This window comes from Bacillus rossius, chromosome 12 (genome assembly GCF_032445375.1).
Source record: "Bacillus rossius redtenbacheri isolate Brsri chromosome 12, Brsri_v3, whole genome shotgun sequence".
NCBI lineage: Eukaryota > Metazoa > Arthropoda > Insecta > Phasmatodea > Bacillidae > Bacillus > Bacillus rossius.
Genome location: NC_086339.1, coordinates 53,759,098 through 53,783,206, shown reverse-complemented (window position 1 = coordinate 53,783,206; position 24,109 = coordinate 53,759,098). Strand labels below are relative to the sequence as shown.

Genomic DNA, 24,109 nt, shown 5'->3' with positions numbered 1-24,109 from the left:
AATGATGACGATGTAATCAAAATGTCGTCGACATATGCTCGCGCGAATCCTTTGCACTCAGATCCTAGCGTTTCGTCCAGACAACGAGTAAACTCAGCTACCGCATTACATAAGCCGAACGGCATGACTTGGAACACATACTGCGAGTTCTTGAATAGGAATGATGTGTACTGTCTAGATCTTTCTTCTAAGGGTATTTGCCAGTACCCTGCCGACAAATCAAGTGTGGTTAGAAACTTGACACCCTGATATAATCGCAGAATATCATTCGTTGGTCTCGGACTTTCCCGATCTCGAACAGTAATTTTGTTGATCTCCCTCGCGTCAAGGCATAAACGTACTGTTCCGTCTTTCTTTCGCACACAGAGTATCGCATTCGTGAATGGGCTAGGCGCTCGCTTTATTACATTCCATTCCAACATTAAGTCTAGATATTCTTCAGCCTCTTTCAAATATTTCGCCGGGATGGGATACGACTTTTTATGGAATGGTTCACCGGGTATGACCTGAATACTAGCTGTATATAATTTGTTTAACCCAGGTTTTTCGGAAAATATATTTTGAAAATTTCTTAAGACATGAAGAAGATTATTTCTACCGGTTTCATTTACCATGGTAATTCCCTTTACAACTTCTATTAAATCAGCTCCGGTCGCCATCAAATTTATGTCACTATTAATACACGAAGTTTCCTTATGAATGATTGCAATGCATTTTTCCGAAACTTCCCAATTTTCAGTAGTTTTCGTATTTTCTGTGTCATCCATAGCAGTTACCATCCAACCTGCAAAATTCAAAATTATTTTATGGCTAGTTAGAAAGTCTACACCGAAAATTACTGGTTTAGCCAATCCTTTTACGATTAATACATTAATGTACTTGGTGCTACCTAAACCTTCTACTTCCAATAAGGTCTGACGATTAATGATGGGACTAGCCCTTGATGTAACCCCTAGAATCTTTAAACTCGGTACTGGCATTCTCGGTAATGATATTCCGGTGCTCTCTATCATGGCTACGCAGTCTTCGCTGATGCAGGATATCTCTGCGCCGCTGTCTAATAGTACAGGCACTTTAACTCCGTTTAAAGTTAACGATATCTCCGGACATAGTGCTTGTTTCGCTTGAACTTCGGTTTCTGTGGGCTCGCTGAGTAAAAATTCACGCTCGTTTTCTTTGAACATAATGGTGTGTATGCTTCGACAATTATTCTTGTCATTTGCGTCGGGATCCAATTTTATACTAGCCCCGTCTAACTTACAATTAGGGACTGACGTGCGGAGCGGGTTTTCGCCATCCCTAATTAGTTTACCGCACTGTCCTTAAATCCTCTAATTTGCTCTTGTGACAAATTAGCAAATCCATTATTTGCATTCGGTGAAATCAAAAATGTGTTATTACCTCCTTGGTTTGTATCTGAGCGTCTGCTAGATTGCATGCGCGGCCATTCCGTGTTGCTTTGCTCGTGACTTGGCGCTATAGAATATGAATTTCTTTCTCCTTGTCGCGCGTCGTGAATGGTGGTGCTAAAGCTGTTCCCTTTTTCAGACGGTACAAACGTTTGTGCATTTATGCTGTACTGACCTCCGGAATGATTATTGTAATTTGCCGATCGTTCTTTCGTTGTTCGATTTTCGCCTGAATTCTCTCTGAAATTAACTGTCCCCTCCTGACGTTTATTCTCCCACTGTGATTCATTTTCGCGTCTGTCTTGTCGCTTCTCGTTTCTACGACGATAGTACTGTGGTTTATAAAATCCGTTACCATATCGCTGACCTCGATATCCATTGTGATACCAATTACTTCCGCAGTTTTCAACGTTCAGTGTGTGAATTTGAGGTTGTTTGTGTCCGCTGTTCTGCCCTTCATTTCGGTTACGCCAGTTATTGTATAACGGTGTCTGTTGGTTCGTGTTCTTGCGCTCGTTAGTTTCTTTGTGCGTTACCGTTTTATCGAGCTTAACGAGTCGTTCATACGTTAACAGTTGTTCCTTGAAATCTACAATATTACTGTATTGCCGTCCACTAAGTTGTAATTGATAATTGAGTGGTAATTGCGAAATTATCATGGCAATAAACTCTTCGTCTTCCATACGGCAATCAAGATAACGAGTTCTCTCGTACATATCGCTGATATGCGCCTCTAAATTTTGAAATTTACGATTTTCGAATTTTTCAGAATGCAACTGTATTCGCAAATTGCTTTGGATACGAGTATTCCAAAATTGGGATATGAAAGCTTTCTGAAACGATTCGTATGCGTGTACCGAATCTTTCGCCAACTCCCACCAATAATATGCCGTGTTTTTCAAGCAGTGGCTAACGCATTTCAATTTTTCTGCGTCTGTTAACTTAAATGTGTGGCAATATTCTCCAAACTGATTTAAGAATCTTCGAGGGTTTTCATTACTTTTCCCTGAATATGTTGGAACGTCATCCAACCATTTCTTAGAAGGGTGGTGTAGTGTAAGTACCGGATCTGCTGACATAATTGCAGTACTAATATTCGCGGGATTTCGCTCGGCTTCTATCGTTATCGATTTGTTTACCGGCGTGTCTTCCTTGTCGGTATTACATTCGCTAGTGTGGTGAGTCGTTAGTTGGGGCGAGAATGTTGCGATGTGTCTGGATTCTCTTTCTATTTCCCCTATTTTCGCCTCTACCATATCTAACCTTCCTGTTAGACGCTCGCTTAAGTGTACTACTTTATCGTCAGTGCGTTTACTGAATATTTCTACACCTTCAATACGAGTGTGTACACTGGAAAACTTCTGTTGCATCTCGTGCTGTGTTTCAGTTAAGTCATGCCTGATTTCTGCTGTTTCATCTGCAATCCTGCCTAAAGTGTTATTTAAGACTTGCACTAAATTGTCTAGTCTTTCGGCGTTTTCTCGCTCCTTTTGTTCCCTTTCTAACTTCTCCTCCTGTTCTATACGCTCCCGTTCTTGTTTCTCCCGTTCCCGTTCTAGTTTCTCCTCCTGTTCTTTACGCTCCCGTTCTTGTTTCTCCCGTTCCCGTTCTAGTTTCTCCTCCTGTTCTTTACGCTCCCGTTCTTGTTTCTCCCGTTCCCGTTCTAGTTTCTCCTCCTGTTCTTTACGCTCCCGTTCTAGTTTCTCCTCCTGTTCTTTACGCTCCCGTTCTAATTTCTCCTTATTCATGAACTGGAACAGTGCATCTAGGGTAACAGTTGGTGTCGGCGGCGAATGACCCAACTCCATTTCCTGCTGTGACTCCATACCAGTAGTCTCGATGTGCTGTTCTGGTACTACTTCTCTAGGTTCTCGTTCAGGACTAGAGTCAGAAGTGTCATTGCTACCTCTCAAAAAATATGACTTCCTACTTGTGTCTGTCATCTTGACAAAATAAAATTACTGTCTGTATTTTTCAAAGTGTCTTGAGTTGTTCAAAAAAAGATCATAAAATAGTCCCTAACGTTGGCTTACACGTTGTGCGCCAAAAATTCTGAAGTGTTTTCAGAATTTTCCCTTTTCTTCTGTTATTTTTCAGACAGCTCCAAGGATGAGCGACCAAAATTTCAAAAGGGTGTGCCACCGTTGGGTGATCAAAAATTCTATAAGTATTTTCAGAATTACTCTATGGAGTATATTTCCTAAAATGCCAATATCTATAATGTAAAATGTGGTCTAGTTGGGCGCCGTGAAAACTCTATAAAGTACTAGTGCTGTGATTGTGTATGTAGCACAACTACTAACCTCTACAGAATATTAACTAAAATATGTCTTGTTATGTTGATAGTGAAAATAAATTATTCTCAAGTTGTATGTACTGGTGTAGTTTGACTCAGTGTGAATACCAAACAATAAAATGTCGTATAATTCCTTAGCAGTATGTCTCCTTCTCTTTGGTGTAAGTATTCTGACCTTAAAATCAACAAATATAAGTAGTGTGTTTAAAAGCATTAACTCCTCTATGACTGCTGATCTCAGTGTAATAAAAACTAATTATTCTTTCAAGACAATCCAAGCTAAATATTTCTGTCTATCTGGTTTAACATACACATGATATGTAAGTATGGTTATCAATCGGAAAAATAAAATATAATGAAAATTTAACTTTTACTAGGGTCAAAATCATGGTTGTATGGGTGACAATACTCTTTTGCAACATATCCAACTGTAACATGAAAAGTGACAGAGTCAATGATTAGCAAGCAACATACAAATAACTTTGAGACAATTATTCATGTTTAAATAGGTTTTTCATTAAACAAAATTTCAATATCCGTTATACTTAAATGTCTTTCAGAACTAATTACGTTTTACGTAATTGTATCACTGAATAATAGTTTGGTTATCAGTCAATATTTTAAATATTATTGAAACACATTTTAACTGGCAAATTAGTCTTTTCTTTGTTTTTACTAGCTCAGTCTCTTTCGGTAGATCAAACTGTCTCAAGACTTCTGGACCTGGGGCTATTCTTTAAACATTCAAGACAATTAATGACTTTAACAGATTTTAACTTTGATATCGTACATATTACTGATCAATGTCAGTTAACCAGGTCCAGTATGTACAAGCTACAAGTCTTTACGTAGTTAAGTAGTATTAAGTTGTTTTTGCGAGTTTCAAATTAGGTCTTGATCGTAAACATCATAGTTTAAGATATCTTGCCATTAAAATAGGACAGGTAACTTCTCGCTGTTCTTGTTAATTCGGGGATGGGGCAAACAAACCTCGTCGCGTCGTTACAATACCAAGAGGCTGTGGAAAACCTCTCCGAACCCCTGTCTCTCCTCCGATGTTGCTGGTTAGATCTCACTCTCCTCCGATGTCGCTGGTTGGGTCTCCGTCTCGATGCACCTCCTCTCGTGCTGCTGGTACTCCAGCAGGACTGGCGTCGGTCACCTGGAGTCGTCTAGAAGGATGATGTCCTCCGGTACACCGTCTACGATGCCGTCTACCGCTGTCGAACTCCTTCCATCTCGAAGATTGATAGTCCTTTTCTTCTTAATTCGTCGTTGATCCAGTTCTATTTATGCTGTTAGTCAAAACTTATCGTCGTCGTCGATTCTTTAGTAGAGCTTCGAACATCGGTAACTACCTCTTCTTCATTGTGTAGTTCCGGTATTTATTATAAAATCATCAATTTCACGTAGATTCTAGCTATTCAGTCGTCGTACCAATGTTTTACGTGATATTCTTACATTCATTTATGACTAAATCACGGAGCTCTTTCTCTCTAATCCTTCTCCCATGATAGTAGAACAGAAACTCTAGTTCCAATTTGTTTCAAACAGTCAAAGCTTTCTCTATTGAACACTCTCCGAAATCACACTGGAAATACTAAATTCTTTAAATAAAATATATGCGCAGTCGAGCGTCCAATCACATATACTCTTTCCTCAGTAATGACCCAAAAACAATATTAAAAGGTGTAAGCTCATTTCCTATTCGTCGCCGTTTAACAAATGTTTGCAAAGACATTTCATAAAATTATTACTTAGATAAAACATGAAAATACTTAAAGAGTAAAACCAAATTGACCTGACCATAGAGATACAATACTGGTAAATATAATTCATAACAGGACTAAGACAAAGTCATAGAGGTAAGAAGTAAAATAATAAACATAAAATTCATTTCTATTGAGGGCTTCTCAAATACCTCTATATTACTATTCTGAAAGACATATAAAATTTAAATTTACAATACTATCCTTACTATCATTAAACGGTAATACATTATTTACAGTTATCGCTGGTCATGATTTCAGTTAACACAATTTAAACACAGTTTCAATGTGAATAGACTCAACTAAGCACAGATCTCTTAGTTCCAAAGATAAATAAATAGCAGCAAATAAAGTGTTTTACGTCGGCCGGGGCTACGCCCTCCCTAAGCCCGATGTGCCTCCCCCCACCACCACCCTCTATTCAAACCTCCCGCCCCGTGTGCAGGTGTGTGTGTGTGTGTGTTGGGCGCCCGGCAAGAGGGCGCTTAGAAGCAGTGCAGCGACCCCCTAAAGTGTTAAGTTTTAATGTGAATTGTAAACCCTTTTTCATTCATTTTTTTGCCCCAGTGTTTTGTTGCAGTTTACTCATGTATTTCTTTAATTTAAATATTACGTTACTTAAAAAAAACTACAGACGTTGCCCGGGCGGACCCGAATAGGCACGGACTTGGACGAGGGTAGGAATGTTTTTATATAAATTCTCAATAACTACGTAAATATTAATGTACTTTAAATTGCCAGTAGATTTTATATATTTTTTAATGTTGATCTATGATTTGCTTAACTTTCGCCGGGGCACGGAATCGCAGAATGTAATAACGGTAATTGTGTTGGCGCGGGGGCGCCATGTTAGTCGAGACGAGCCAGCTCTCGTGCAGTTCATCTTCATCTCCGACCGAGAGCAGACGCGCCAGCACCCCGGGGATCTCAACCGTTGTAAACCACCGATCAAGTAATTCTGCATCTTTAATTATTCTTAAACCTTATCGTCCGTCAATCCTCGGGGCAGCTCTCGGTCGGCGGACTGTATTAATAATTAATTATCTCATTCGAGTTTTTATACATTGTGTACTAAGCATACTTTATCGCATGGCCACGTGGGTGGACCATGCATTCACTTAAGTCGGTTCGTGCCTCAGGCTTTTTAACCGTTTAAAGTGTAACGTGCGTAGAGGGAGGCGTGTTCGTGGAATTAAATCTGGATATAAGTAAAACCTGAGTACTTTATTTAACCACGTGGTGAGTGAGCCTACTTAGCCTAGGAGTGTGGCGTGCCCGACGCCTAGAGCGGGCCAGGTCTGGATAGATAGGGTAGAAAGGGCTGGTAACTCGTCCCCACCTGGGCTACGTCACGCCCTGAGAGCGAGACTCAGCCGGGTCCACGTGCCCTTACACGTGGTGGCGCCCATTCATAACACCATAAAGTCACCGGGAACGTGCGCGCAGCCCTCATGTTATTAAGTTGACTGTCTTTCCACCTGGTGTAAAAATACAGAAATAAATAAAAATGTTTATTTTGTATGCCTTTTGTATGTCTGTAGTCTCATATTATTTCAACATGTTTGCAAACATACTTATCAGCAAGTCATAGCTAGGAGCCAGGAAATTAATGCATATTGCTATGAATATTTTTTTTCCTTAATTTACAATTTAAATGCTATATTTATTTGCTAATTTTCTACATAAAAGTTTTTTTTCTAAGATAAATTTGTTTAAAATTTTTGCATTTGTATAAAAATACTTTTTAAAATGCCATAAAACTGTTACACTTTTATTAATTATGATTTAATAGTTGCGTTAAAAATGTATAATTTTATGTTTAGACCAGTCTAACATACTTTCATAATCTGACTCACCTTTCCATTAAAAATTCTGTATTTAAGATATACTTGTATTTTCCAGATTATCTGGAACACATGCACATATATGTTTTTTGCTTAAGACTTATTGGCACATCAGTTAATGACACAAACACAACTTGCCCACCATCTTTGCAGCAGGTTGCTGTGTTGTGTGTTTGGTTTTGTGTGAGTGCCAGGTTAATACAGCTGCACTTAGGTGCTTGACTTTCCCCAGTCACCGTTCTCTACACTAGTTCTTGTGACTAGCATGCTTCTTGTTATTCCCATATCTCTGCTGAGTGGCCAAGTTATATTTGTATGAGTTATAAGTCCATCACAATAAATAAATCTAATTGATTTGTAAAGTACTACAAGTTTAACCTGTAACATAATGTTCGCTAGCATATCGCTCTACCAATTTTTAAGTAAAATAAGCATATGAATTTAGTTTTGTTGGGTTTAACCTAGAAAGTCAAGAACAATATGTTTTTGAAATAAGAAAAAACCTGTTATTTGTAAGTGTGTGTACACATGAATGTTTAGTTTTCAAATATTTATAATGCTAACATTTAGTTTTTATTAAACAGCATGAAAAGCTTTTTGGTGGTTAGTTGTTATCAGTGTTTCACCAGACCTTTAGGTAGGTTCTGTAGGGTATAGATGCTAAATTTTTCCAGCCCCTAGCCATATGCCCAAAGCCATTCTCTAGGCAAGAATTTTCGTAATGAAAACACTAATTACATAGATAATATACTACTTTACAAAATTTTTTGTGTCAATAAATTTCAAGTTACATGTAAGATTTTAAAATTAGAATTTTAAATTTTATAATTTAAAAATAGAAAAAAAATTTAAATACAATATAAATAAATTGTTTGTATACTGCAGCTACAGGTAGGTCTTTGTTCTTCTGTTTGTTAGGATATGGATTATAATTTTCTGGACCTACTTTTTTATTAATTACAAACTATGCAGTGCATGTTTTTAGTAGTTTTTTTTTTAGTTCTACAAAGTATTTAATTGTAAATTTCCAGTGAATAAATCATAAGTCCCTTCTTTTTTGTCTGTTTTTGGAAAGAATGGTTTTACAAAGCTAATGACTTGAACTGTTCAAAGTTGACCTGTACTGACCTGTAACCAAATGTTTGATGACCTAACTGAAGAACCACTGAATGTGCTATCCCATACCGTGATTGTGTCCAGACACATCAGGAAAATTGGCCTTTGGGGTTGGGTTACACTGTTGAGGATATTAGTTGTTTTTTTTTTTTTGCAGCCACATATTGTAATGTTAGACAACTTGTTATTTGGTAGAATAGTATTTGAATGTTTGTGTGTTTGTGCTGTGACAGGGGCGCAGTTCTCGGAGGCAGATATCGCGCGCAGTCTGCTGTTCACCATCAGCAACGATGTGGGGCAGATAGCCTGTCTGTACGCCATGATGCACAAGCTCAATAAGGTAGGCCTACTGCTTCATACTGATAACAGTAGTGTATACATACTTAAGTTAAGGCCTTATCACTGGATGTATGTGAAATTAATAATAGCTATTAATAATAAATAGATTTTAAATATTAATTCCTGTGGTAATTAATATCTCTGCTAAATTTGATTCTTGTAAAAATTATAGGATTTTTAAGTAAATTTTTGATTAGCCATGAATTTTTTCAGTTGGCTTGGTTTTGTTACATTTGTACATAATTTACAATTAAATTTAATGGCTCATTTATCAATAAACATAATTTTCATTCATGTAAGTGTATTATTTGGACATTCTTATTTTTAATATTTTGCATTCTCTATTTAAATCCACATTCTGATTATGCTATGAAAAGGGTGGATAACAAAAACAAAAAATAAATGGACAACACCTTGCAGATTAATGTTTTTTTCCGATAATTGATGATGCTTAGTTGACTGGCCATAACATACAAGTTAGTCTGCCACAATCCTTTGGTTGGGTTGAGAACACCTCACTAAGAGATGCGTAGGGAAAGCCAGACGAACAAGAGGCTCAATGGTATCTTATCTTGCAGTGCAGGGTATCGCATAATTGTCACACATTTTATACTAAAGTCAAGTTTGAAAAGTCTCGTCCTGTTGAGTATAAAGAACTTGACAGTCAAGTCGAGCTTAACTACTTGCTTGACGTGGCTGGAGTTTTCGAGTCTCAGCCCATTCCTAATTTTTATGTTGTTTCATGTTAGTTGGATTAACAAACTTAAAATTTTATTTGTTCCAGAAACTTCATTGCCAGGTTTTTTAAAATTTTCTTTCATTTTACACCTCTCTATTATGGTTTCATATTTTTTCTCTCTCTCGTTTTTATTTTTCTTTATTTGGGATCAATTAATTCTTCTTGGACTCCTGTGAAATCGGGATGAAAAAGTTTCACTGTTTTCAAATTTGTTTCCAAAAATATTCTATGTTCGTGAATAATTTGATAGTCTGTATAAAATTTGACTTGAGTGAAAAAACAGTGTTGGCAGAAGTGCACGTGTTGGCAGGTGTACTTCGGGGGCTACTTCCTGCGCAACCACCCCCTCAGCATGCACACGGTGACCTTCTCCATCAAGTACTGGAGCCGCGGGCAGGTGCAGGCGCTGTTCCTGAGGCACGAGGGCTACCTGGGGGCCATCGGAGCCTTCCTCAAGGGCGCGGAGGACGGTGCGTGGCAGCCTGCCGCCTGTCCGCCTCCACCGGCGCCGGCGTGCTGTCCCCGACCCTTGCATCCCCGAACATTCAACTCTTTCATTTGATCAAAGTAGAACCTCCCGTTTCATTTGTTAACACTTTCATGTCTGAAAGAAAACATGTGATAAGAATTGAAAACTTGTCATTATATCTGGAAGTAGTATCTGTGTCAATTTTATAATTCAGCGTGTCCACTCGAAAATCAAGGCATTTTTCTAGACACGGAAATGTCAGTAGGATTGGTTTACCATTGACGGCACAGTTATTTTGTTCGCCCGGGAGCAATCTCATTCCACCCGGAGGACGACGCATTCACTTGCATTGTAGTAAATCATATCTACGGATTGTCCGCACACGAGTCACCACAACGGTCCCGCATCTCGTGGTAACCCATTGTCCTTCACAACATCCCAATTATATAATGTTGTACAAGTGACTAACTCTTTAAGAAAAACTTAGTTACAATGGTGCCAGGTAATTGTATTTTTGAACAGTTAGTGCCACCAAATACTCAAATGTTTAATTTGTTCACATGCACCATTTTCAGCCTAGTGTAATTGGGTTTATACTAGGGATGGGATTTTCGAATCTTGGATTCGTCGAATATACCGAATCCTATGGATTCGAGGATTCGTAGGATCCGAGGTGGGATTCGAGGTGGGATTCGAGGTGGGTTTTTAAGAGTTTTAGGTAGTAATTGAAAATTGTAAAGCTGGGCGAAGTTTGAAAATTTCGAACCGAACCGAACCCTTACGTTTGGTTCGGTTCGAAACCTCTTAAAATATATTCGAAAAACCGAACGTGCGTTTAAAAAAAAAATACGTTTTTCTAATTTTCTAACCCCCATTTGAGACCATTCACAAAACAGCTCAACAAAATTCTATTACTTGTAATATTCCGACTTTTATCGCATAATCGTCGCCTCAACAGTTTCAAGCGCAGACAAAATAAAAATAAAATTATTAATCGTCGCATAACTCGCATAGCATCTTTTCATATGGGCGCGCTTTGTTTTTTGATTACTTTAGAGAATTTTGTATGCATTTGTCGTACTACGTAATATAAACTATCGTACAAATGCCAAAGGTATTGTATATTATACCTTTAGCTATAGTGCGTATACGAGAAGTGTTGTAAAATCACCAAACATTGCGTACCCCATACGTTAAACTAAAGCGCATGTACGAGAACTCTCGTATTTCGGCAAAACTAACGTGATCAAGTTAACACAAGACAAATGCGGTAGGAAATGATTACGTAAATTACGTATTTTAAATTACTGGGATGTATTTATTTTCTTTGGCCTTTTTGGTCATAACAGTCAGGTAGTGAAAATATTAATATAATCTTGTGTATTAAAAGTACTGGTCCAGTAAATGTTACAGTACGGTACTAAGTTGACTAGCGTAGTCGCGGCAGCCATCATTATTTCTCGTGTTTTCTTTTTTCCGACGCAAATTTCTATAACCACACTTTTTACGTTACGTTTACAATATTATTGTTCTTGAGGTGATTTGCGATGAGCAGGCTAACGTCGTTGAAGTTTTACAAATGGAGAAAAGATAATGACGACCCGGATGACCCAGAACCACCCCAAAAAAACCGTCTAAAGTTTCTTCTAACGAGCAGCATTCTTCCAACAAAACAGCAACTGCAGACAGCGGGTTTTGTAATGTAGATAGGTAACTTAATTCACATTCGCCTTTTTTTGATGTCCTATTAAAAAGTTTTACTTATTAAAAATGTTAGGTTATGTCTACCACAAAAATATGTTATGTGGCCTTATGCTGAATGTTCGTCATCTTTATAATATTTTTTTTTAAATGAAGGTTAGTGTACACTTAAAAAGGAATATAGTCTTTTTGAAATTTAGATGTAACTTCTTCACGAATTAAAAGTTGGTATATATATATAAGCTAAGCTATATAATGTTTTAATTTTACATATGGATGGAGAACCTTTCTTTCTCACCACTCAGTTAAAGACCAAAATGCCGGTCATCGGTTCATTTTAATTGAAAACAATTATTTCTGTATGAGGTTCGGTTCGGCTCGGTTCGAAACCAGAGAACTGAGGTTCGTCCAGCTCTAGAAAATTGTAGGTATACCTAAACTATATTATAAAGTTAATGGAAATGGCACAAACATAAGATAAACTACACTGCATTTTGTCAATTAGCATAACTACTCTATCATTTCCAACTTTCAATAATATAACATTGCAGAAAAAAACGTAACTTTTTTTAAATGGTGTCTGTTATACAAACGTATTTTATTGAAAACATAGGAAGGATTAATTTAACAGAGAATTAGACAGATGCAAACTTACGTGTGTGGTTTTTGAAGTTATTTGTCTCTATTTTATATCAGGTGTATACACTATGCACTTATTTTATAATTTTATAAATACACATGTGATTTTTTTTAATACATAGGCCTATGTAATTTTTTAAAATAAATGTGTGATTTTTTTAATAACATGTGGTGAAGTTTAGTGTGGGACTGGGATTCGAGATTCGATGACAAACACTGAGGATTCGAACAAGTAATTCAGATTCGACCAAAATGTGGATTCGTCCCATCCCTAGTTTATACAAAACAGAATTATTCAGTAGTGCGAATGTTTGTATTTGAGAGTGTGAAAATTACCCACTTCATTATTTTCCTGTTCCAAAATCAAACATTGACTTCCGAATACATGATTACAGTCTGGTACTGAGAGTTTTTTTATGTACAAGTTACAAAACTGTAATTTTTGAAGGCATGCACGAACATCCAAGACCAGCAGTGTGCTGTTTACTTTAACAGGTGCCCACAACTGGCTGCTAGGCATCATAACCGTGCATAGTTTGCTTGCTCACACTAGTTATGTTGTACTGTGTGTATACTTATTTGTCTAAACACAATTAGTAGGGCCACGATTATATGGTGAATCGCGAAATCGCAAAATTTTCCGCGAATTTATATGGAAAATGCGAAAAAAGTGATTTTTAAGAAAAAACGCTAAATAACACCGAAATTACACAGTACAAGTCTCTTATATTTTAATGTGAAAAGCTTGATAGTCAAGACTTGCCCGGGTCCTGGTTGATAAGCTGGAAGAATTTCCTGCCTTGCATTTATACGTGCTTCCTCTAATCAGCTTTAGGGCACCGTCTGGTCAGCGTGTGTTAGTGAAGCGGGATGATAAGAGCGACGCTCAATGGTAGTTCTAGCGCGGTAAAATATCTAAGTGCAAGGCTCTGAACTGGCGTGCAGTCATCTCGTTCCCGTCAGATAACTGAAATCTGAGCGGTGACCGTGACATATATGGCGGAAAAATAAAGATAAAGGTGTAATGCATTTCCCTCTGATACTTTCAAGAAATTTGTAACGCTTTTTCACACGTAAAACTTCGAAAACATGTCTTTTAGCCATTTTATCTCCTCTAAATCCTCTTGATCTGATATCAAAAGAACAGTTGGGCATTAACAGATTCTTAAATGCTTTTCGTAAACAGACTCCAGTCGGATATCTAGTGTAGTTTGGAAATCGCATAGGTTTTTCGTGGCTGTGCGCGGCACACGACTGTGGTTGCCATGCGTCACGCGCCGAAAATGTTGTCCGGCAGGAAGGGCGAGTATAGTTCATTTGCGGTAAAAATGAATACTTTTACGGCCCTGCAAAATTTTTCCATCAAAGAAATTTTGAAGTTTCAGTGATTTTCCAGGAGAAATAATGTTGTGTAACTAACAAACACATTGTATCAAAACAATTAACGGTAAATGGCTGTCGCGGGGGGCACTTAAAAATTTTTCATTTTACCAGAAATGGACTATACAAACCTGGCTTTCGTCACACGCAGTTTGGGGAAGGGGAGGAAGGATGTTTACAGTTTCACATGCCAAAGGACGGTGAGGGAGGAGGGGGATAGAGGCACGATGGTTTGTATGCCTGGGAGGGATGAACCTTGAAGTCTAGACAAGGGAAGGAGAGGGAAGCCGTATGACGTTATGCATCCGCCGCCTGTGCAGCCGCCAGCCTGTCTAGACGAGATTCCCGCGCTCCCACTTACGTTGCACAAGCTACTGCTGCCGTATTTTTAAGCAGAATGTCCGATTTTTTTTTCTCTTCTTATACGAACATTAGTACGATTATTATAAATCCACACAAAATATATGCTGTGTGTTAAGTAATGGCTTTTTATAAGTTTTTATTGTGAGTTTTACCATTTTTTCCCCAATTATTTGTTGTTTTGGTGCCAAAATATCAGATATTTTTGACGGTTCCTGAGAATGTATGGTAATTTTTAAGAGAAAATGTTTAACCAAAACATTAAAATGTTGATTACATGTGATTCTAAACAACACAATAGGCCCAACTGCTATTTTTTGTCACAATCGTGAAATATATTGTGTAAGTACGTACCATGAATAGCTTCAAAAACCCATATTTTTTTAAAAGACGAAATAACGACGAAATGTGTGGTTATAAATGACGAAATCAGGTTCAAAATAAAACCATATAATCTTGGCTCTAACAATTAGTATAGTTTGATAAATAAACAAATAAGTATTTCCAGCAAATGATCAATTTATTTAAAAATTTCTTTTTGGTATAAACATATAAATTTAAACCATATAGGAACTATTAAAAGGGGAAATAACACCATTCAATTAGTCATTAAGTAGTGATGCGTCCATTTTTCTCAAATCCCAATGTTGAATCAAAATCTCCAAGAGTGCCTCAAATCCACACCTAGAATCTAGGTCTCAATGGTCCAAAATGAAATAATGTACAAGAAATATTAAAAAAAAAAAACTAACTATCATGATCATCTAATGATTCCTCATAGCACTTGATATTTGTTGAAGGAGGTGGCTACATTTTAAATTGGTAATTCCGAACGTTTTTGTAGTATTTTAAAAGCAGCTAACGTATACTGACCAATTTATTTTATATCACAGTATTATATTTATACCTAACTTAACCATTTAATGAAATGATAATACCCTCTTACAGAATAATTGGAAAACATACAATGGAATTAAAAAGAAAACCTTAAGGTCTACCCTGTTCCCCCCTTCTTCCACAATCTGAAACAAGGCATTTCTTCAGAATTACTGATGGTTTTCATTTTGTAAAAACAGGTTTGGTAGGTATTCAGAATTTATCTAAAAAAAAAATATACATAATATCGTCTCTATAACTTTCATGAATTCAACCATGAAGCAATATACCAACTCTTTATCATTTGGCATAAACAGGGCAGAACCTACACAATTTGTACATTTCTAGATCTTGTAATAACAACTAAATCAAAAGGGACTGGGCTAACTGTATACATTAAACACAGTGTAACATGTCTTCACATAACATTAACAATTATTTCTTGGCCTAACCTATGAAATTTCTAAAACATTAAGTGTAAAAAAACAAGAATATGGGTTAATGTTAATACTGTATTATTTTTCACGTTTGTTGGACGTTTACCGGGAAACAAAGTTTTTCTCCACTTCAAAAACTAAATTGTTGTGTCACATCAAGTTTTGTAAGAAAGTTACCTAAAACCAGGTATAAATATAACATACCTAGCAGCTTATCCTGTAAACAAACCCTTTCTGCTTTTTCAATTAATAACCAAAGATATTAGTGTACAAGATGTATAATTTTGCTTGTATCATACAAACAGCAAAAAGATAAATGTATGTTTGTGGTGTTCATATATAAAATCAATGGGCATTTTAGTAGATAAAAATACTACGTTCAAGATATGTCGAAATACTTTGTTAGGTATTGAAATTTGTTTCCTATGTTAAAGATCTAAGTGGAGTCCCTAAATATGGCAACCTATACATCTATATTTGTTTCATGAACTAAGTTTTCTGATCAGTACATGATGTGTTGGTATTTTATTTACTTAATACATATACTTTAAAATAAGAACATTTTGATGAATGGTAATAGAATAAGTACAAAACTTAAGAGTTGACAGTGTTGAATTTTTGAATTTACTACATTTACTTCAACATTTTTGTTCAAATTTTTTTCCTTGAATCTTGAATCTTTCAAATTCAGTGGGAATCTAGGATTTGACTGGCCCATCCCTATTCATAAGATGTTTGTGTCATGTCATGATGTTTGAGGATTTCAAGCATTTAGTTTTACACCACTCTTTGTTTATCACTTTTTTCTGATCTCATAAAATATGTAGCTAGTTTTATAAGTAGGTACGTATTTGTTTTTGTATAATTTAAAAAACCTGTATGAGGTGTTTGGGGTAGGTTTCATTTTCTGTCGTCAATTAGTTCTTTGTAGTTATTTAAAATTTAAGTATTGATTTTAGATTATTAACTAAAAATAAGTCTTTAATAAAATAAATGAGTAACCATGTGCTGTGGTTTGTGCAGCCTAAATGTTTGTAAAAGGTGCGAGTGGTTGTTGTTGTTGTGGCGTGGACAGCAGACGCGGAGAAGTACTCGTGGCTGGAGAACTACGCGGGCAGCTCGGGGCTGAGCACGCACATCCCCACGCAGATGCCCAACGCCCAGAACGTGCCGGTGGACCAGCTGGAGATCGACCGGGGCGACACGGCGGTGACCTACTGCCCGCTGCTGGCCGACCCCTCCGCCTACGTGCCGGACACCGTCGACCTCACCCGCGACTGCGATGCCAGGTGAGGACCAAGTGGCAATTGTAGTGGAAGTCTCTGTTATTTCTCAATTTACAAGTCAAACTTGTGGTCCTTCGGACATGAGATGTTTTCATTTATCACCAGCACATGGTTAATATTAAACTTGTGTCTGTAATGTGATTGCTAAAGGGGATTGGTTCCAGCCAACTTGAATTTTTCAAATTTTTTTTCTATGTTTTTAATTTTAGGTTATCTATCCAAATTTTTGGAATGAAATGGCACAAGTTCACCTGTTTTGCATTGCTATAACCTAATACAATACTAACAGGTTCCAGTTCGTAACCTCTCTGAGGAAGGTACTGTTTATTTTACGCGTGCATTTCCAACTTTCGATAGAGCACGGATTACATTTCCGACAGCTTGGTTCTCTGCCCTGGCGAGCCGTGAAATGTAATTAGGAAGCTGTATTGCATTTTGAGGTTAAATATGTGGAATGTCGTGCATGGCTGGTACATTGAAAGGTCTTTAATATTAAAGTTCAGGACAATGCTTAATTCTGATTTTTTGCTGGATTGTCAAATGTCAATATGTATAGGGTTTACGGGGAATACCAAAGAAAAATCAGTATGCAGTTCATTGTTATTTAAAATAAGTTGTAAGCTGCTTTATAGATGGAAAAAATACAGCTGAGCGCTTGTTTTCTTCACAAGCTCATCACGGATAGGCACCCATGAAATGTGGACTGCAATCCGCTAGTAAACAGGAAACACGATACTGAAATGAAAACCGACTGCAGTAATACTCGGAGTGCCAGCAGCGGTGCTGGTGTGCTGCTCTCAGGGGGTACTGGCTGCAGTGCTTCGAGGAGACGGCCAACAAGTACGCGAGCCGGGCCATCCAGAGCCAGCCCCACAGCGAGTCGGCGGCCGAGCGCGCCCGCCAGTTCAAGGAGAAGTACGTGTCCCGCCTGCACTACCTCAAGAGCCAGCCATTGTGAGTGAGCCACCGAGATCAGTTCATGAATCTGTGTGAATTGTTTACCATTAGGTTTCACAATAATTGTAACTGTACAATGAAAAAATTAGGTACCTAACCTTCGTAAAAAAATTTCATTTTGAATTTTAAAAAAATTCTGGATTCTCACCTAGCAAACTGTCAGCAGGGTTTATTAATTTATTTGCTAAAATTTTGAAATATAAAGATATAAGATACACTACATAAATACATACACAGAGATGCCAACCTTGTGGAGTGCCTGTCAGTAGTGAGCAACATTTGGAATAATTAAGAGTGATGGTGGAGGGGGTGGTGGTTAGGGGCCCTCCCTCGGGAAAATTTTATTAAAGTAAGTGCAACATGGTGCTATTTAAACCATTTTCCTGGTAGAAATACCAATATTATTTTAAGAAACATTTTCTGAAAAATGAGACTGGGGAGTGTTGATACTGTATTTGAACAAATAATGTCTGCTAAAACAATCAAAACACGGCCTTAAATTAAAGGTAACTTGCAATTTAGAGAAAATAATCACTCAAAATACATATAAGAAAAACATTTAAAGAACTTAATATACTCTTACCTTAAATTAGATAAATGTGTACGCATGATCCGAGCTGAATTGTTAACATAAAACCAGTACTACTTATTTGTCTTGCAGCATATTTTTTGTTGCTTGTTTGGCGCTCATGAGGTCCTTCTTTAAAAAGTGTTTTTGGTAACATAGTTCAGAGCATGACACCATGTTTGTTTTTTCCACCAACAGTGCATTAAGAGTCTTTGTATTCAAGTTGCTTCGGAAGTTTGTATGGTTTTAGCGAACAATGCTGAATATGCGCTCAGTCGCAGCATTGCTGTGTGGTATAACAAGCACTGTAAGCATAACCTTAGGAAGTTCTTTGTACTTGTTACACCCTGATGCATCCTTTAATTTGGACATTTTTGCCCATGCTATATCCATTATTTCTGTCTGCAAAAGTCTTCATTTAGGGGATCTCCCTGGTAGAAAGAAAACTCAACTTCCAATCTATCTTTATCACAGCTAGAAAATACGTTTGGAAATAGTCAACAAAGAAAAGTACTGATGAAAATGAAACAGTTTTTCTTGTTGAAATATCCATAACTTGTGTGTTTCAAAACAGGGTCAGAAATGGGAAACTTGTCGAAAATATATGTGCATGCTGCAGAATAGAAATTTCTCGCACATTTATAAAACTTGTTAATGTCATCAGCAGACAAAGACCCAATTGTACTTGCCTGTTTCATGTACTGCCTTGTTGCAACACCAATCACAAGGTCATCATTATGTTTTTGAATTTTTCTGTTCACAACATTTATATCTGCAAGACATTTAAAACCACTTTCAGACTGATCAGGTTTGATAAACCTCACTAGTAAATCCATGAGCAAAGAATTTAGTAGTCTAGCAACTTTGTGTATGTATGGAGCTTCTTGCTGTAGCATTACATTGTATTTGATGAAAACTGGTAGGATGTTTTTCAAAAACAAAAGATACAGTTTTGAAGGGCCACTTTATATCACAGTTTTCACACCAACAAATCTACTGCCATGGTTTCCACTAGCATTGGCATCTTCCCCAACATGAAACATTATCTTCAGTGCTTCCCATTGCTCTAAAACCCTTTTTACCGATTCAGTGAGAGATAACCACCTAGTGCTAACATGCTTCAGTATCTTATGGCTTTTAAGTTCATGTCCACACATCTCTTGGCAAACTTTCAAATGCATTTTTCTTTTAGAGCTCTTTTCAAGATAAAAATATACATCTACCAAGAATGATTCAACGTTGAAAGCCAATTCCAATGTTTTTGTTGCTTTCTTTGATGCCAAATGAAGCAGATGACACACACAGCCCCGTATTGTCATTGCAGGATGCTGCTGCTTCAGAAATGCAAGAACACCCTTATTCTTACCAATCATGGTGTTGGCATTATCACATCCAAATGACACACAATTTTCCCACTTCAATGACATACTTTTCAACTCTTTGTCTAATATCTTAAATATTCCTTCCCCTGTGTTGTCAAAACACTCAACGAGTGAAAGCTGAAGTGTCATAACCTGTTCCTTTACTCCACAATAATATGTAACCACAAAAGGATACAAATTACAATCATTATTGTCATTGCTGCCGTCTGTTGCCAAAGAAAAGGGTGCGTTCTGAATCCTATTTACGATACCTGCGACCGTTTCATCAGACATGCTCTTCACACTTGCGGTGGTTTTTGTTCTCCCACACGAATATTTGTCTTCTATCTTTGAGTCAGGAAACATTGCTTTAAATAATGGTTTTGCATGATCAGCTGCTGATAACGGAAAATTGTGTTCAATGAGAAATCGTGTGAAATAACACTCTGCACGAATAACTCTCGTGTCTTCAGCAGATGTGTAAAAAGAGGTAAGTGGTTTACACTGACCTCTAAGGCTACCATTTTCTTCATGTTTTTTGGATGCGATATTACGCTTACAATCATCGCATCCACCATGTTTTACAGAAAAATCACACTTGCATGTCTCACAAAACACTTTGTTTGTAGACGTTTTTGAAGGTTGTAGGCATGAATATTCTTCCGTGTAAGATCTCCGATACTGCTGATTCGGTAGCCCGCTAGATTTCTTCGAACTTGAAGGCTCGCACATATTTTCAGTGATAGAACTTTTACGTTTCGACATTTTCTGTCATTATATCGCAAATAACACGCCAAATGTAGTGTAGCATACACATGGAATCAATTACACATAACCTAACCGACACACAGGAAAATAACAAAGCAAAACAAACGGCATAGATGTATTGTCATTATTGGACACTTGAAAATAAAATGTTACGAAACGTGAGTCTAGGGCATTTTGTTTCACAAGTGTGACATCACACATGCATATATCTATGGAACCATGAACACAACATACCGCATATTGCTGCGACGTGATGTAAACAATCCGAAAAACCATAAAATGCATTAAATCCGTAGTGTTAACCTACCATCCGTATTGCCGTAGTCAAGTAACGAAAATCGTAGAAACTACGGAAAATCTGTAGTACTTGGTATCTCTGCATACATCTCTAAATCTGGCCTCCTTAGTGATTTACTCAATATAAATACATACAACTAAAGATATTTACAAGTTCAGAAAGAAGGAATGTATTTAATATCATTCTTTAGATTTTGTGCTCGTCCCCCTCCCCAATCATTGATTTGACATTGACTTAAAATTCTGCAATGCAACATGACATTTAGAATTGGTGATTTCCACTATTTGTTCTCGCAGAAAAAGTTTGCGCATGACCTCTTTGCATCAGTCATTTGGCTGTCTAATTTTATGATGTAGAAACAGATGAAAGAACTACTTTGATAATCAGCTTGTTATATGGCATGATATGTAAAAAAACCCAATCCGATACAGGTTCCGATAATTAATGTTTTACCAATCCGATACCTGATAACCAATAAGCAATATTTTTTATTGTTTAAAAAAATATTTTATCTGTATCTATCAGTAAGTATTTAAAAAAAAAAAAACTAGTGTCAGAAAATTTCTTGTAACTAATGTGTTAAGCTTGAAGACCTATTGAGAATCCTATTTTCAACGATGTGATGTTTCCATTAAGAACTCTCTGAAAGGTCTCTAAATGAAAATTTTATTGGACCTCACAGGTCTGGTTAATAGCAACTGCAGACAAGAGTTTACCAATAATCATTTCCCACCATACATTACTGTTTACTGATAAACTGGACATGAATTGTACAGATAAAGCTAGGTAACAATTCAGTGGAACACTATGTTTAATACATACATATACAGTAGAACCCCTGTCATACACTTTTCAACGGAGGGCACAAAAATGGTGTATGATGCGGGAAAGTGTATGAAAAGGGAATGGCAATAGTAATTTTTTTTTTCAATCTAGCATACAAGCACAATGTCAGATTAAACTTAAATACATAATGTGTAAATAATTGCATTATATGAAAGATATGAATTCATAATTATATATACATATAATAAAACCACCAGAAATGTAAAATACAGTCCATAATCAAGTAAAGCTGACATGAGAAACAGTGGCCTTACAAAATGTTATGAAGTCCTTTCTTGGAGGGCAGGAAAAGTCACCAAGCCTAAATTAGAAATTAAAGAAATTAGGCTATTGTAAAAAGAAAATCAGAAATTTATGCTTGTTTGTTTCTTTTTACAAACAACTTTATGCAACAGAACAATTTTCAATAATATTTTTAACTTGAGAAACGTAAAATACAAAACACTCCGATCGTAAGAAAACAATAACAAACGGGTATATTCAGTTCAAAGATTAATGAATGCACAAAATATGAGATCCGTGCCTTGGTAAAGCGCGTGCACCATTTTCATAATCATTGCTAGTTTGCGCCACTAGTCTCGCTTGGTGCTGGCCATAGATGCTACTAGCGAAGTGCACAGTCTTCCTGATACTATCAATATCTATGGTGGGATAAAGTTATTTTCTTACGTTTGAAAATGTAAACAATGAACGTTTTTCAAAATAAAAGCATTAAAACGTAGTTTATCAAGAGGAATATAACAAAAAAATTTGTGAATTTTGGGCTTTTACGCTTCGTAAAAACGTATGAAACGGGAAATTAATGATTTTATAAGTGTATGTTCCGGGAAAGTAAACCATTGTAAACATAGTACTTTCGGCGGGACCAAAATTAATCGGCGTATGACACGGGAAAATGTATGAAACGGGAACGTATCATCGAGGTTCTACTGTATATATATATGTGTGTGTGTGTAGATATATATGACACACAGGGTAATTATAAAGTCCGTGAAACATTTCAAAAAATTGGTACAGTGAAATGGCCAAGAATTGTGTAACAAATTATATACCACGTGAAAGAAAAACTCTCAAAGTTTTTTTTTCACTAGTTATAAATGTTCTATGTGTCCACCTTGCGTCACACGACACACATCTAATCGATAGTCCAATTCTGCCCATACCCGACCCAGAATATCAGGAGTGATGGTAAGAGCAGCTGCCACGATGCGGTGTCTGAATTCGTCAAGGTTCTGTGGTAGAGGTGGAACATAAACACTATCCTTGATGTATCCCCACAAGAAAAAATCGCGAGGTGTCAAGTCCGGTGATCGTGGTGGCCACGGGAGTAGCACTTGTTCAGCGGCCGCCCCACGGCCCATCCAGCGATGTGGCAACGTCTCATTCAGATAATCTCGTACCACATTGTGGTAATGAGGTGGAGCACCATCTTGTTGGAAGATGAAGTCCCTGCTATCAGCTTCAAGTTGTGGCATAATCCACAATTGCAGCATTTTGAGGTAGGTGATACCAGTGACAGTTCTCTCAGCGAAGAAGAAGGGGCCATAAACTTTCTTGTTTGACATGGCGCGCGAATCTCGGACGTGTTCGAGAGTTGCATGTGGATTCTATGTCCCCCATATGCATGTGTTGTGTTGGTTGACTCTTCCTGAGAGATGAAAAGTGGCTTCGTTACTGAAGATTAATTTGCTTGCAAAGTCATTGTCTTCAAGACGGTTCTGCATGGCAATGCAGAACTGCAGTCGGAGCTATTTGTCATCGTGGCTGATGGCTGATGGCTTGCAGAAGCTGCAATTTGTACGGCTTCACTCTTAATCGCTTACGAAGAATTTTCCACACTGTTGGCTGAGGGATGTTCAATTCTGCAGGGGTGCAGGAAATGTACAGGGACCAATATTTCCCCAGAACACCATAATTTGATTCAAAATTTTCCCCTAAAACTGCGTAAATTTTCGTGTACGGTAATGGACAATTAAATTATGTTTAAAATTATGTACCGTCATTAAAATTTGAGTTTTGTTACATATTTTACACTTAATTTCATTATGAAAAATACATTAAAACATGCACTGTTTTCTTAAGTCAATCATCTCCGAGAAATGGCAGCCTTCCTCTCTCTTTGTGAAGTTTGTCAATCAACTTCGAAGTGTTGTACACCTTGAGACGAGATGCTGAAGAAAATCGTGTAAAATGGTACTTTCCACCATGGAAATGCCTGTCCAAAGATTCTTTTAACAGCTGTGAAGCCTTGTGAACTGGAGGTCCATTCCAAGAAATAAAGACTTCATGGAACAGAGTGTCAAAATGAATATTCCGATTATGGAGGTGGTTCCCAATAACTGATCCTACTGATTCACAAACTGCTTCACTACATATTTTCATACAGTTCTCAAGCAGATTAATTATTTCAGGAATGTGAGCAAACACATCAGGGTTAGTAAATGCTTCTTTTATTACTGTGTTGTCCTGAACGATTAATTTTGGTTTCTGATTTTCTTCTAAAGAATCGACGTTTTTGAAAAATGGTGTGTTTAAAAGGTTGTTTCTCAAACTATTAAGTTGAGAAAAAAGACCCTCACTGTCTAGCTTGCATCCTCTGTTTTCATTGACCCATGCAACAAGAGTTTCTAGAGATTCCTTAGTTGTAGGCA

At 37.2% G+C, this 24,109-nt stretch overlaps 1 protein-coding gene across 6 annotated transcripts in view; it reads left to right on the top strand.

The window, feature by feature from the left end:
• The window catches only part of LOC134537946 (4'-phosphopantetheine phosphatase), a 111,534-nt gene that overhangs the window by 49,841 nt on the left and 37,584 nt on the right, over positions 1-24,109 (top strand). For 4 of the 6 annotated variants that reach the window (XM_063378940.1, XM_063378941.1, XM_063378939.1 and 1 more), the window contains 4 exons: positions 8,668-8,774; positions 9,823-9,982; positions 16,450-16,663; positions 17,462-17,614. In XM_063378940.1, the coding sequence (XP_063235010.1) occupies positions 8,668-8,774; positions 9,823-9,982; positions 16,450-16,663; positions 17,462-17,614 (634 nt within the window). The remainder of the gene's footprint in view (positions 1-8,667; positions 8,775-9,822; positions 9,983-16,449; positions 16,664-17,461; positions 17,615-24,109) is intronic. The other 2 variants (XM_063378944.1, XM_063378943.1) reach the window with 1 other exon arrangement.